Below are 14,347 nucleotides of genomic sequence, written 5' to 3'. Positions count from 1 at the left end.
AGCACATAGACACATTTTAACTATAAAAAAACACATACATTGTTCAGGCCATTTGGTCTCTCATGAATTTAAACATCATCCAGTGCTGTCTGCAACCTTTACAACGTGCCATTATAAGTGTTTTCAGATTTAATTGCATAAAATTAACATGAACCACTAATTATTTCAACTGAATTCATGAATTATAATAGATGCAAAAAATCTTCCCAGAAAAGTACAACCTTTACAGTTTCATGTTAAAATTCACAATAAGTTACATGATCACTTTCTGTTTGAAATATGCAGAGCTTTTACATTCCTCTGAACCTGCGATGTGTATAATTTAAAGTTTTTTCGTTTTACACTTTTAGAAATGCCACAACATTATACTGTGAACTAACAGTGCTCATCTTGTTCCATTGGGATGTTCTGCTGGGAAAACTGTCCTACTGACTTTCACATGGCTGCAACTCTGAGTCTTAAATTATCATAAATCACATCTTCTATATAGCTCTGTAACAGCAGTCCTTACTTAAGAGGGCAGAAATGGGTCCTGCTGGGAAATGATCTATAGTTCACTCGGCTCCAAAATTTAAAAAACAAGCAAAAAAACGTTATTCTGATCAGTCTTAGCTGTTTTAATGGTAACAACAACTTAAATATAATAATTAAAATAAAATCTGTGGGCGGTGATAATGTTATGGCTCACTGATGTTTTCCTTTTGTTTTTGCATAGTTTCACACAGCACATCTGTGACCACAGTAAAATTTTGCATGAAGAAATTCGACTCTAGGTATTCAAATTTCAGATGTTACAATTGGGCACGCCTGTGAAGTTTGTTTTGCGTTTCCGTGGTGGGGATGGAGCATTTCCAAACAAACTACTCGAAATGACGCAAAGCATTTTAGGATAAATGACAGTACATGCAGTTTCTTTGAAAACGCTATTTCATGCTGAGCAAGAAGGGGAAAAAAGACAAAAACTAGTAGATGATTACGGATGAGTCAGAGCTTGGACAGTAACGGCTTGATAAAAACACCTATTTGAAGCGCATGCTGAGTCACACATGCACACTGACAACAAAATCACAGTATTGGAGCGCAGAGGTTGTGGTCAGCCCATCTTATCCTTTGAGGTTTGTGGCACAAGTTGGTAGCGATTCAACAAGCTCTCTGCTGCGAGGCTGAGTGCTGGAGTCAATTTCGAGATGGATCATAGTCGTTAACTTCATTTGGGTATCATTTGTATTTCCACATGAATTACATCCTAGACCTGCATGTGCCTCAGTGCAGCCCGATGAAAAATACCATCAGTTTAGCTCCGCTGGCAGGCGGGTGATTTGTGTCGCTGGAAGGCATTTAATTTAAGTAAACCACCACTTCTCTTACTCTCTCAGCTGCTTTCATATCTTGGCTAATGCTTGAGCACTTCGCTCACTCTGTCCCTTCGGTGATTTGGTTTCATTCATGTATACGGCATATCTTTCCCCTCTGTCTCACCCAAGACGTCAGCCACTCCTCGGCTCTAGTCTAACTTTCTAGAAGGTGCTCGATGTGTCATAGTGGGGTGATGTTTGATGGTACAGTGATCTGGCTGAATTTAGAGCTGACTGGACACTTTGGTGCAGAGGATACCTTAATCCCTTACTTGGAACAGCTTTTTATCTCCCAGCACATCCGAGCGAAGAGATAGAGAAGCTGTGCAAGAACAAAGAAATAACTTTAGTGTAGGAAACCAGTCAGTTACAGACACATTGAAAGTTTTTTTTTTCTTTTTCTCTGTTTCTTGCCTTTGCATTAATTCAGTCCTTGTGTCTTTTTGTTTGTCAACAGAATCTGCAGTTGTGTTGCTATGGCAGCGGTGGTCTCTTCCTGCTTCTTCCTGCTGTGTTGCATCCTCCGAACGTCTAGCCTCGCATTCCCAGAGGAACCGGGGCCCCTCAACTTCATCCCCACCGAAGGTAATGACCTCCTGGCTTTTTCACCCTGTAGCTTCTCACTCCCTCGCTCTCTCACAAGCCACAATGTGTGAAGTGCTGGGCTGCTGCCAAACACGCATGATGATGAATTGAGAGGAAAGGGTCTGGAGGAGGGTCGTGGTGCAAGCTGTGGAGGTCACACAGGCTCTCACACGAAGGGTGTTGACCGGTGTTCAGGTCAGGAGGTTTGAGGCCACCTTCAGGACTGAGACCAGAGTTTCTGGCATTCATGACTTCCCCACGAACATGCTTAGACCCTCAAGAGACACAGCTCCTCCAACTCTCAGACTTTGCGTCTCCACATCGGCTCGGCTGTCTCCAGTTCTGACCAGACTTTGATTGATTGCAGTTCAATGGCAACGACTGATGGTTTCCCAACGAAGTCCAGACCCTTACCAAGCATCAATACAAAGTAGACATTGTCAGAGATCCATACTGGATCTGTTGCATGAGACTCAGCAGCTGTGATTAACATCAGGTAGAAAAAATAGAAGGTACTGTACTACATTGGATCAGGGATAAAAAAAAAGAATTACAGTAGGTCCCAAGACAGAGAAAAGCAATTAGTGTAAAGTTATTGACTGAAATGTCATCTGAAATAAGGTGAAAAGTCTGCAAGTTATGGTGATTTTAATTGCACACAGACCTTCTGCCTCTGAAGTGTACGACGTGCTGCTTCTCTGTTTCCCCGCAATTTAATGGAGGTCATAAAATGCAGTGCGGTTAAAATTACAAATGTGTTTCATTATACAGAGTGAAGTAACATATTAAATAAAACCATAAGCAACATGTTTTAGACATTCTTTGTTGTACATTAATCTTTGAATAGTAGCTCCTTCCTCTGACAAACAAGGAGGTGGTTAAAGCTGCTGCTGCATTCACTGACCACAGGAATCTTTGAGCTCTAATTTAGGACATTTGAAGAAAAAAAAAAAAAAAAGACACGAGATCCTGTTTTAGAGTCAGTAACTTGTTTACAGTTTGTTAACCCTATCGTCTGAATTTGTATTAGGAGGAAAAGGAAGCTTATTATTGTATATGTAGGACTTTATTTATTTAAAAAGTCTGATTAAACATTTGATAAAGTACTTTTGGAGTGTTTAGGTGAATATATTTACTTTGTAAACCGAACAGTGTTACTGCTGCTGCTGATGAGTTGTCAGTAATAGTAAAGACAAAGCACCTTTGAAAGTAAACATGCTATTTATCACACTTTTTTTTTAAACAAAAAATCCCATCCCATCTTCTTGGCACATGAAACAGTATACATTAAATGAGAAAAGCCAACCTTCCAGTGCAATGTTTAATTTAACTTAGTTTCATCTCAGTTTGCACCTTCATCTCTCTTCATACCAGAAAGACGGGTCCAACACCAAAACCTCAAGTGAAGGTCAAAGGCAGATAAACATACTGGTCCTCCTCTGTAATCCCTTCAGTTTATATGTTGCTTGAATCTCTTCTTTTTTGTTCACTTTGTTTTCTCTGTAGTTTCACCCATCTTTGGTTCAACATGATGGATAAAAATGTTTCACTACTTTCATCTTGGATTTTTCTCCCTCAGGATTTTTGTTCCCGCAACACACACAAAAAATACCATGTCCTCTAAAAGACTCAACATTTTGTTTAACCTTTTGATGTTCAGCTCTTTCTTTTCGTCTTTGATTCACCTATATCAGCTGTCAAAGCACGTATTCATATACAAAAAGCAGAACGAGAGCTTAAATGAACAGTTCATCCGAAGGGAATCTTAGTCAGTCAGCAAACACAAACCGGTCAAATATGAAGGAATTTTGACTTGTAGTTCAGACGCCTTTTTAATTTTGAAGTAATTCTTTGTACTTCTTTTTATGTCTCAGTTAACGCTGAAGAAATGCTGCTCTTTCAGGCACAGATCTCAAACCGTGTCTCCTTCACCTTGACTTCTTTTTATATCTTCTAAACTGTCAAAAAAAACCAACTAAATCACAATTTTATTTTTTACTGTTATGAAAAAAAATAAACCATTGTGTGTTTTTGTCTCCAATTTACCGGCAGTGGTGAGAAGATACCCCGTATTTCTGGGCCGACCACACAGAACATGGCTGAGACATGAGCCTCTACACATCCAGAGGATCATCCAGGTCAATCGGACTCTCTACATTGGTGCCAGGTATATCCCAACACCCTCTGACACATAATACTTTATGTTCTTCTTTCACGTCTGAAACCTGAGAATTAGCTCTAAAGGTACAGTTCTTAAATTGGCTCCAACCATATTTGTCAGATAAGAGTTTGTCTGTACATTTCGAAAGATGTTCTTGAGCTGTGGGGAATCTCAAGGCTCCATTTTAGGCCCTGTCTACTTCTTGTTATAGATGTTACCCTGGGGGTCCATTTTCAGAAAACACAGCAGCGCTTTTCACTGTTTTGTTCATGATTTTCAGGTCTGTTTTCCTTCTCCAGCTAACACTCATGCTTCAACATTTGTCTTAGAGGTCCACACACACTTACTGAGATCTAAACATAAACAATACAGTTGTTATTGTATTTAGACAATCTTAAATGCATAAATGGTTATGACAGGCTCTTTAAATCTTTAGTTACCCATTTGCTAGAAACCTGTGCTTTTAAAGTAGAAAAACAGAATAGTAAAGGTCTCAAGATGAGTTGTTTCCATCTAAAGCTAAGAAAACAGTCATATCACCTCTGGATTAAATGACTAAAATGCTTATTTTTTGCAGATTTGATCATTAATTGTTTCATCATTTTTACAGCATTTAGGTCAACAGTGTGCTTCAGAAATAAGCTGACTTGACTATATATCATCCCAGTTATCCTGCAGAAACAGGATCTTTTAACATACAATATGTTTTAATATTTATAGCCTTACAAACATAATGGAATATCTGCTGTTTTTGACATTTTCACTGTTGGACTGTCTGTTAACACTATAGTCACTGCCAAGAAACATTAGTCACTTTCATTGCACATTATTGCATAAACCAAAGTATCTTCTCATTGGTAATGTCAGCATTTGTCTCAAATATGAGTTCATTACTAAATCGGAGTCTTCAATCCACCTCAATGGAGCATTCAGATCATATTACAATAAAAACACAAAAACAAGGCCAACGGTTTTTTTATCTCTGAAAAACTGCACCTCAGAGCCCAAGTTGCACAACTTCTGGGACCACAGATGCATAAAATTTCACCTCCACTGAGACATCGTGTCACACAGCCGCATATTGACGAGGCGTAAAGAACATGCAAGGTTTTGAAGGGCTGTATTTCACCTTAAATAATGGTCCTTTCCTGACCCTGAAGAGGTTGTTGTCTCAGAAGACCAGTCAGTGTTTTAGCTAAAATACATGACAGTAAGAGAAAAAGAAAATACAATAAGAAGCTAAACCAGAGGACATTGGTCGGAAACGAGACTCAAACTGCTCTGTTTAATATAAAACTAGGAGAAACAAAAGAAAAACAAATAATACTTTGAGTTTTTAGAGCTTGACCTGACTTTCCCAAACAATGATTCGGTGTTTTTTGTTCAGTTTTGTTTTTTCAAAACCAACTCTTAAACTTTTGCGTAAGCCCGAGTTTAAAAGCAAAATCTTTTAGTTAGTTTTTTTTTTTTCTACCAGGCATCTGCTCACACAAGATTAGACACAAGCTTGAGGAAAAAAAAGAAAACTGAATGTGAGAAATATGGTTGCCAAAAATGTAAAATGGCCCTGTCTTCATTGTTTGAAAGAATGTTGCTCGTGATCATCCAGGCATCCCTTGGTCACATTATTCTTAACTTAGAAGTAAGTATCTGCCTTTTGAAGTAGGTATTTGCCACAAATGCTTTTCACTACCCTAGTTTTAATAAAAACTGGTACAGTAGCTGCTTTGGGGGGCAGATAATCTGTCTTGACAAATGTTAGGTCAAGCGTAGTCTGGTTTTGTCTCCATGTGATGATGATCTCCATATGTGTGTCCGTCTGGTGAAATGTGCTGATCCTTGACAGACCACAGCTGTGGTGGTCACAAAGGCCACACAAGGACAAGACACTCGTCAGGATTTGAAATCTAAATGTAACATCCCCTGCTTGCTGGACAAGCTGACCTAAAACATATTGAATAGATGGAGAAATGAGTTTGCCTTTTGCCCAATGTTGGAAAAAATGGACAGTTCGTTTCAACATGTGTCACATTTTTTAACTTTAGTTTCCAGAGAGAGACACAACCGTGGCCCAGGAAATGACCCGGTCCCTGGTCTCCAGCTGGTCTGACCTCACTTTTGAGACTTAGCAGTAAATTTATCACAGTTTGTAACATGGTTCCAGCCTCTCTGTCTGCACTTAGATGGTCTATAAGAAGCATACGGAGCCTGATAATAAAACTGCTCCAGACATTTAAAGCTACTGCAGTCTGAAAGTCAGCTTGAAAATATAACCAGAGCCAGGAAACGTGACAAAACCTTTAATATGGCTTACAGCTGCAAAAAGTTTAACTAAGTAGGTGAGGTAATCTGATATGAATGTCTCAGCCATTCAGGTGGTAGTGAAATATTGAGCTAACATGACATAAAGCAAAGCAGGGAAGAGAATTGCATGAGGGAAATAGAGTAAGTCTCACAAGTATTTGTATAGTTTTTCTAGCATTTACAGCTAAATGATAAAAAAACAATCATTTTAGAATGTAAATATATTCATGTGGAAATGCACGTTTGAGCTGCAAATAGCTCAGCAGGGCAGCAGAGTGTTAAAATGTACAATGAATAAATAAGTAAGTACCTGCACTGGCAGGTATAGCTGCCAAAAGCTCCAGCAGAGTGCATGCCCTGATAAGACACCTCGCTCATCCCCAAATCCTGTCACCATTAGCATAGCTGCTCCTCAGACTGCAAGAAGCGCTAAATCCCTGCTCCAAGCTCCTGCTGAGAGCAGCCACCCCTCCCTGTCCTCTTCCCATCTCTGCTAAATGAAATTAAACTATGTCTTTGGCTGCTGCCAGGTGGAGTAAGCACCTTGCTGTGTTAAGCTCTTTTTCATTGCTGTTAAGATGAGCAGCTGTGGATCATGTGGACTTTAGCCCTCCAGTCAGATCTGAAAAGCTAATCCATACAAATAAAAAAAAACAGTTTAAGAGTGCTTATCAATTGATTATATGACTGGAAAAACAGAAACAGCTCATTTGTCTGGTTTGTGCCGTATTTGCCCTGATGCATGCATGTCCGCGTCCACATTTTGCGTTAGCCAAAGAATCTTGACTTATAGTCAGGTTGGTGGCTGGTTATTAGCCCACAGGCACTGACCTCTAAGGTCAACTGGGGTCCTGCTCTCGTCAAATGTTTCATGGCTGACAGTCAAGCAGTCAAGAAGAAACTTGGTTGTTATAAAGACCAGAAAGCAGCTGGCAGCTCCCGGCTGCTAGAGGAGGCTGTGAATGCAAACAAGAGGAAAGATGGGGTCACACAAGTGAGGACACCCACGCTAATGAAATGCTTACCTAACATAGATGTATGGTTGCCACTTTTAATTTGGGGATTTAACAATTGCTAAAATTAAGAATTGTTTTCAGTGAAATTGAAAATAAATTGTTTTGTCTGACAATAGTTTGCACGTCCAAGCTGGGGTACGAACCTAGAGTCAGCTTGGCTAGAACTTTTGCTCAAAAACACAAAAAATGTTTCCTTTGCTGAGACATGAACCTCCCAACCCCCTGCTGAGCTTTTTTTTTCATATAATGTGTTTGTTTCGTCTGTTAGTTCTCCCTCTGAGTTAGATCTTTCTGCCTTTTGTCATTAAAATCAAGCAGAAACATTTGTTTTCTTTTCAACAATCTGTAAGTTTGGGTCCTGAAGTCTGATCTTTGACCAAAATAATGCTCTCTAAATCAGCATGTTTTATCAATTTAAACAGACTTCAAATTCTCATTCTTTTTACAATGATTTTTATACTCATAGACACCCTGAATTATTCAAAATCACTCATACAGAACATTCTTCCCCAGTCAGCAGAAGAGCTGGCTGTGCGTTCATTTAAAAACGTCGATTTTAGTTGCATTCATTTTCTTCTCCTCTAAAGTTACCAGAAAAAACTTACTGCTCCTCACACTGAACCACAGAGCTGCAGTTAGTAAGATTTAAAAAAAAAAGGAAAAATTGAAAAGAAATATGAAGGTGGCTTAAGAGGTCTTGACCTCAACTGTGCTCTTGCCTGTCAGACCAAAAGGAGAAGGTTCATGAGCTGGTCAAGTTAAAATTTAAGGAAATGTTGACAGTTTATGTGGAACAAATGTTGACTTTCTATTACCGGGGTTAAAAGGACAGGAGACATTTATAAAGTAAGAATGAAGACACATCATATGCACTAAAACAAGATCAACAAAAAGTGAAATACAATGCCGAATGTAAGAGTTCAGGTCAAATTATGAGCCAGTGAGATGAAGTATGTTACAGTTTAATACAAAGTTTGTTAAAGAAAAAAGAAATGGTCACAAGCTGGATTGAACTGAGCAAATAGTTATGATGTTACTATTAGAAAAATATGGCATGCAGTGATGCACTGAGCATAGTGTCATTTTTTAAAGAAAAAGATGTTTTTTCCAAAAGAACAACCTAAATGGTTTCAAAATACCACAAGGCACTGAACACCATTAACCACCACAGAGTCCAAACCTGACCTTAATGGATAGTTTTTGTGAGAGGTTTAAGACTTTAGGGAGGGATCAGAGGTCAGCATTACCAGTACAAGTGCTTCGTAAAAAAAGAAATAAAATGTAACTTTGGACTGGACTATGTATTTCTGAGGGGGCCTAGGCATATATAAAGCACTAGATGAGCTCCTCAATAGTACAGTGTCAATTTAGGCCACATTTTACAGTTTAAAAAAGGTAATCCAGCTGAGCTGCAGAGTAAAATGTATCATCTTTTTCCCATGCTGCACCACTCAACTAGGTTTCATAAAATTCAGCTCAGTTTTTTATACATAATCTTGCTCACAGTGATCAGACTGATGAGTGAAATCTTTTTTAAATGGTAAATGGACTGTACTTATACTGTATAGCACCTTTCTAGCCAATCAGGCCACTCAAAGCACTTTACAACTCAATCTGCGGGGCACACATCAGAGGTAGTAAAAGGTTCAGTGTCTTGTCCAATGATGCTTCAACATGTGGCATACTGGTGGAATCAAACCACCGGCTGTCTCATTGCTGGACAGTTGCTCTAACCACTGATCCACAGCCATCCTTAGCCTTCACATGTTGGTTTGATTTTCTGTTTTCAACTTTTTATTTATTAAAACAATCCCTTCACCACATGTAGTGCTTGCGAAAGTTTCAAGCACATAAACAAAAAAAGCAAAGATACCACAGGCTTTGCATCATTCACCTGAAACAGACGGGAGTGGAGATGAAGGAAGAAAAAGATGCAGCAGCATAAATAATTCCCTCTCCTCTTCATTATCAGAGCGGCTGCCAGACACTTTGACTGGAAGGCCTGTTGCTATCATTCATAGTATTAATGCTGAGACAATGCTGAGGCAGCTTCGAAGAGATTAGGCCTGACTCTGGACCACTCCACTGTTTTGGGAATCCTTAAACTTCGACCTGTTAAGCAGCGGGTGCACCGAGCCAGCATTTGGTGGTATTATTTTTCTCTGCTGAGCCATTCTCTGCAGGGCTGATGAGGGGTGGTAATCTTTTAACACAACAACAGGAAGTGAAGATAAATTATTCAGGAGAAGATTAATCAGGTGGTACCTGTAGTCTCATTAAGCACACACTCTCACAGCTCGCCGTTTCATTAAAACGAGACGCAGACAAACACATATTCTAGATAAACACGCCCAAGTTTAAAAGGGGATCCACATGAGCGGGCACTAGTACAGGGATGCACTCAGGATAACCTCTCCATCTGTCAAAGAAAAGGTGAAACCAAGAGCAAACATGAAGCACAGATGGGAGGCCGAGCTGGATGAGAAATGGGATCGATACCGTTGCACTAACATGGCTATTGGAGATTTACAGATAAGCCCAATCAGAGCATGGCCCTGTGCGCAGATGAATCCCACATTTTAGATCCATCCCAGCAGATAGGAAACCCTTGATCAATATGCAAACAACGACTGTTATGTGCAGCTCTCATTAACTTGGCAGTTTTACGAGGAATGTCGAAGGTCACCACAGAGTTATTGGCAGATTCAGAGAGCAGGAAAGCAGTGTTTGGAATTTTATGAATTTATGCACGGTGTTAGACTTTGGACCACGTGTGGGCAGCATGTGAGGGCATGAAAGCTTCAGTTCGACCACTTGATTAAGTCATTCATTAATTACAGGATTCTGAATGTGACTTAATTGAGGACTGGGCAGAAAATTCAATGCAGGATGTTTAATGATCAAATATAAAAGACCATCAGCAATATAAAACGTTATTATTTAGTCTGGTATCATTTAGCATATGTATTAGGACCAGTAGAGAGCCCTGCAAAGTTATTCCCTTACTCATTTTCACCTGTCTGATCAAGTATAAATAATAAAAATTAAAAAAAGCATCTGATTTTAGTACATTGCATAACTGTTTTGGCTGTATACAAGTCCACTGCAAAGAACAGTCAAGGTTAAGCATGTGTTAAGTATCAAAATACAGTAAAAAAAAGTTACATTATATTCACCAGGTCTTCAACTTAGATTAATATTGTCTTAGATGAACAGTGATACATTACAAATATTTTAAAAATAAACAAGACATCATGACTATATCCCAGGAACAAAGTTCTTCGGACAGATGTGACCAAACTATAGATATTTGCTCATAAAGCTCAGTAGCACATTTGATAAAATCCAAACAAGACAAAATCACTCCTTACCAACTGTCAAGCACGGTAGTGGAGGTATGATGATTTGGGTTTGTTTTTCAGTCTCAGGACCATGACATCTTGAAGTCATTGAGCTCAATATGAATTCTTCTGTTCAACAAAGTATTTTAAATTCATCAATGAGACCATCTATCTGACAATTGAAATTTGATTCAAATTGGGTCGTACTGAACGATGCTCGAACGTCTTGTGCAAATTCCAGACCTCAAACTGATCAAAATGCTGTGCTGGCACTCTAAGATGGCTGTGCATGGAGAATCATAACTCAAAGACGAGCAGTATTAATCACTGTTGGAAAGAAGAACGGGCAGAGGTTTTTCATCAGCAATGTTTAGAGTTGGAAAAGTTTGTGCAGAAGACATTTTTCTTCATATTACAAGTAAAAGTCGGTTTCACAAGCTCTTGAATAATCACATGAAGTATTTAGTTTGGAAGTTTAGATGATTTTCTTCATTATTATCAGGTCATATGTAACACTTTAGAATTAAAAAGGGGCGTGATTTCCTTTTTCAATGACTGTATTTAGTGTCAAAGCTACCCAGATTCAGTGTACAAAGAGAAAATTCATTTTCAGAGTGTGTAATAAATGTGTGGTCTGGCTTTATTCCAAAATCATTGATATACTCTGCCCTGAGCAAGCAATAATATCTCATTTTTACTCCTGGATAGAGACTTATATTCATAGTTTGCTTAATGCAGTGTCTTGCCTTACTTTAGGCTTCGGGTAGTGCTGCGTCGGCGAACTGCAGCTTAGTCATTCTCTCTCTCTCTCTCTCTCTCTCTCTCTCTCTCTCTCTCTCTCTCCCCGTCTCTCTCCAGGGATGATCTTTTCCGGGTGGAGTTGGACAATGTTGCAGGGGATGAGATGTTTTACAGCAAAGTAAGTTTCTAAACAGATGCACCAAGAATTTTAAACTTTTTGACAGATGTGTCCTGCGTTATGCGGGGGACTTCATTATCATTATCACCAGCACTATTAACCAATGTGTTGTTTGACAATTAGAAAAGAACATGGGAGTCGAACAAGAATGACATCAGGATCTGCAGGATGAAGGGCAAACATGAGGTGAGAGAGTGTTGGCCTACTGTATATCTTCCTCTTAAATCAAGAATTTATTAGGCTAGAAGAGAAAATTGCAGCTGCCCATTGATAGAGCCATAAAACATACCATTAGAATCCCATTTAAATGGTTGTTTAACTGATTATTGTACAACCAGGGGTTTGTTCTTTATATGTTGCATAAAAAACTAAGATTCAGAGCTAGCTGCACTCATCCAGTTTCCTGTTTTTGTTTAAATTAGAATTTTTTTTGTGCAATTGAATTTAATCATCCAAAATGATGCCTTTCTCCTGAAAAGTCCTCAACATGGACATGCATATCAATGGTGTTAACAATGATCCACATGTCTGCTATTGTAGGGGTGAAGAAGAGGGAAATGGACTCATTTCAGCTCAAGCAGCGAACGAACATTTGTTAGAGGAGTCTGAGTGATTTAGTCAAATGAGTCACACTGAAGGTAGCACAGCAAATGTGGTAATAGACAAAAGACAAATAAATTTCTGCCATATCAAATACAAATGTCAGTGGCTTTTACTCTTGACAGGTTGTATGATATTATTTGTATAAGTTGGCACAAATTAAAGTCAAATTTTAAGTTAAAATAAAACTATTAAAGGTCTTGCACTTAAAACAAACTCCAAAGTGAAAATAGTTAAATAATGTTTATTTATAAAGAGATTTAAGTCATATAAGTCATTCAGGATTTCCTGAGACTACAAAGATAACTGTAGCTCCACTTACATATGGCATTCCTCATGGCTCTGTTTTCAGCCCTGTCCTGTTTATAATATAAACTTTGCCTTTGAGGTCCATTTTTTAAAAATATAATGCCAAATTTAACTGTTATTTGATAATTGATGCATCATTTTTTAAAGCCTTTTTTGGACTGCTAAAATAACATAGTCTTTCTAAATTCAAACAAGGTGTTTGTTCATAAATTTTAGCCAGTCTAAAACCCTATAAATTCTCTAAAGACCTTATAAAACCCAACCCTGCTTTTATTTTAACTCTGACTAATTATGGCAATTTCTTATGTAGGGTTAGATTAGTCACCTCATTGTCATTTGCAGCTGGTTGTCTTTTGCTCTAAACAGTGCTGGCCTCACTCCACTGTTTTCTTTTTATTGTTGTTTTTTAAGGCTGTAAATAGTCTGACCTTGCATTATCAACAGGATCTTTCATATCACCATAGTTAATCTAAAATGTTGAGGTGAAAACACCAGATGCCCTTAGATGTTCCAAGATTTAAACACAAAAAGAAGAGGTGATTGTGCTTTTGCAGCTGCGGCTTCTACTTATTAAAAGCCCATCTGTTCTCTTTGGCATTTAACTTGAGTTCAGCTTGACAGCTTGATTTTAGTTATTATGTTTTTATAAAGTGTTTTTATTTGTTGTATTTGTCCATTTTATATTTTATCCTTAGAATTTTTTTTCTTACTTTTTCAGGGGATTATTGTATTGCTGCTTTGAGTTTTATTCGATCTTCTTGTCTGCCACATTTAGGTGCAACTTTTGCTTCATACAAAAATTTGAGTTTGTGATTACACGCTGGAAAAATTAATAACTGTTTAAAAATTTAAAATGAAGCAAAAAGCTTTTCATTTTTTGCGTTTCCTTTTTATGTTCTTTTTGACACTCTGCTACCACTCAGTGAGCTGTGTTTCATCTCATCACCATTTGAATGTGTTGTAAATGTTTTTTCCGCTGCAAAGATGTGAAAGCTTTGTGCCACAAACTCTCAGTCGAAAAATGGGGTTTAATCAGTCAGTCTTGTTTTGCAGAAAAAAAAATGATTAAAACTCAAAAAATGTGTCATTTATAGTGGAATTTCAGTATGGGTGAAGCATGTTAAAACCATGCGTTTGAACTGTTTTACACCAGTTCACTTCCACTCATATGCAGAAACTCGTTCCTCTAAAATATGGCACGTTCTACCTTTCTGTCTGGTGTCCCTATTTCTCTTTGTTAGTTATCTGTGTTAGGCTCGTTGTGTGAGTGTGTGAATGATTTTCACTAAGTCCTGCTTCGCGAGAATAATTCGCACCCGTGGAAAGGAGGAGCAGAGCCGTTCCTACCGGTTTAAAACTTGTTCAACCATCATGGGTCTGGACTGCGGTCTGTGCCCTCACATAATGTCAGTGGGCGTCAGGAAACCAGTGTTGTAAGAACGAGTTGGGGTGATATGTCCCAACAGCCTTCAGCGGCCCACGCCTGAATACCTCTTATATTTCCGGCTCACAAATTCCTAGCCGCCATTGGGTACACATAAACAGCACATATTAGGTTTTTGTGTGTGAGCCGGTGTATACAGTGATGATGGATGTGCTTGATGGGGGAAACATGGGCTCTGTCCCCTCCAGGCACAGAAAAAAATGACTTATTTAACGCAGTGAGAGAACACCTGACATTAAATCTGTGTGAGACAGTGCCAGACAGAAGCACAATGGAGAACAGAGGGGCTGAGACAAAAAGCCATGGCGCAGAG

General features: G+C 38.6%; 1 protein-coding gene across 2 annotated transcripts in view; it reads left to right on the top strand.

Annotated features, from left to right (window-relative positions):
• The window catches only part of sema6bb (sema domain, transmembrane domain (TM), and cytoplasmic domain, (semaphorin) 6Bb), a 143,287-nt gene that overhangs the window by 64,474 nt on the left and 64,466 nt on the right, over positions 1-14,347 (top strand). For both annotated transcript variants that reach the window (XM_017407329.3, XM_037974251.1), the window contains exons 2-5: positions 1,813-1,940; positions 3,993-4,107; positions 11,621-11,681; positions 11,805-11,867. In XM_017407329.3, the coding sequence (XP_017262818.1) occupies positions 1,832-1,940; positions 3,993-4,107; positions 11,621-11,681; positions 11,805-11,867 (348 nt within the window). In that variant the 5' untranslated portion in view covers positions 1,813-1,831. The remainder of the gene's footprint in view (positions 1-1,812; positions 1,941-3,992; positions 4,108-11,620; positions 11,682-11,804; positions 11,868-14,347) is intronic.

This window comes from Kryptolebias marmoratus, linkage group LG24 (assembly GCF_001649575.2).
Source record: "Kryptolebias marmoratus isolate JLee-2015 linkage group LG24, ASM164957v2, whole genome shotgun sequence".
Lineage (NCBI taxonomy): Eukaryota > Metazoa > Chordata > Actinopteri > Cyprinodontiformes > Rivulidae > Kryptolebias > Kryptolebias marmoratus.
Note: the sequence above shows the minus strand (reverse complement) of the source record. Positions and strands in the feature narration are given on the sequence as shown.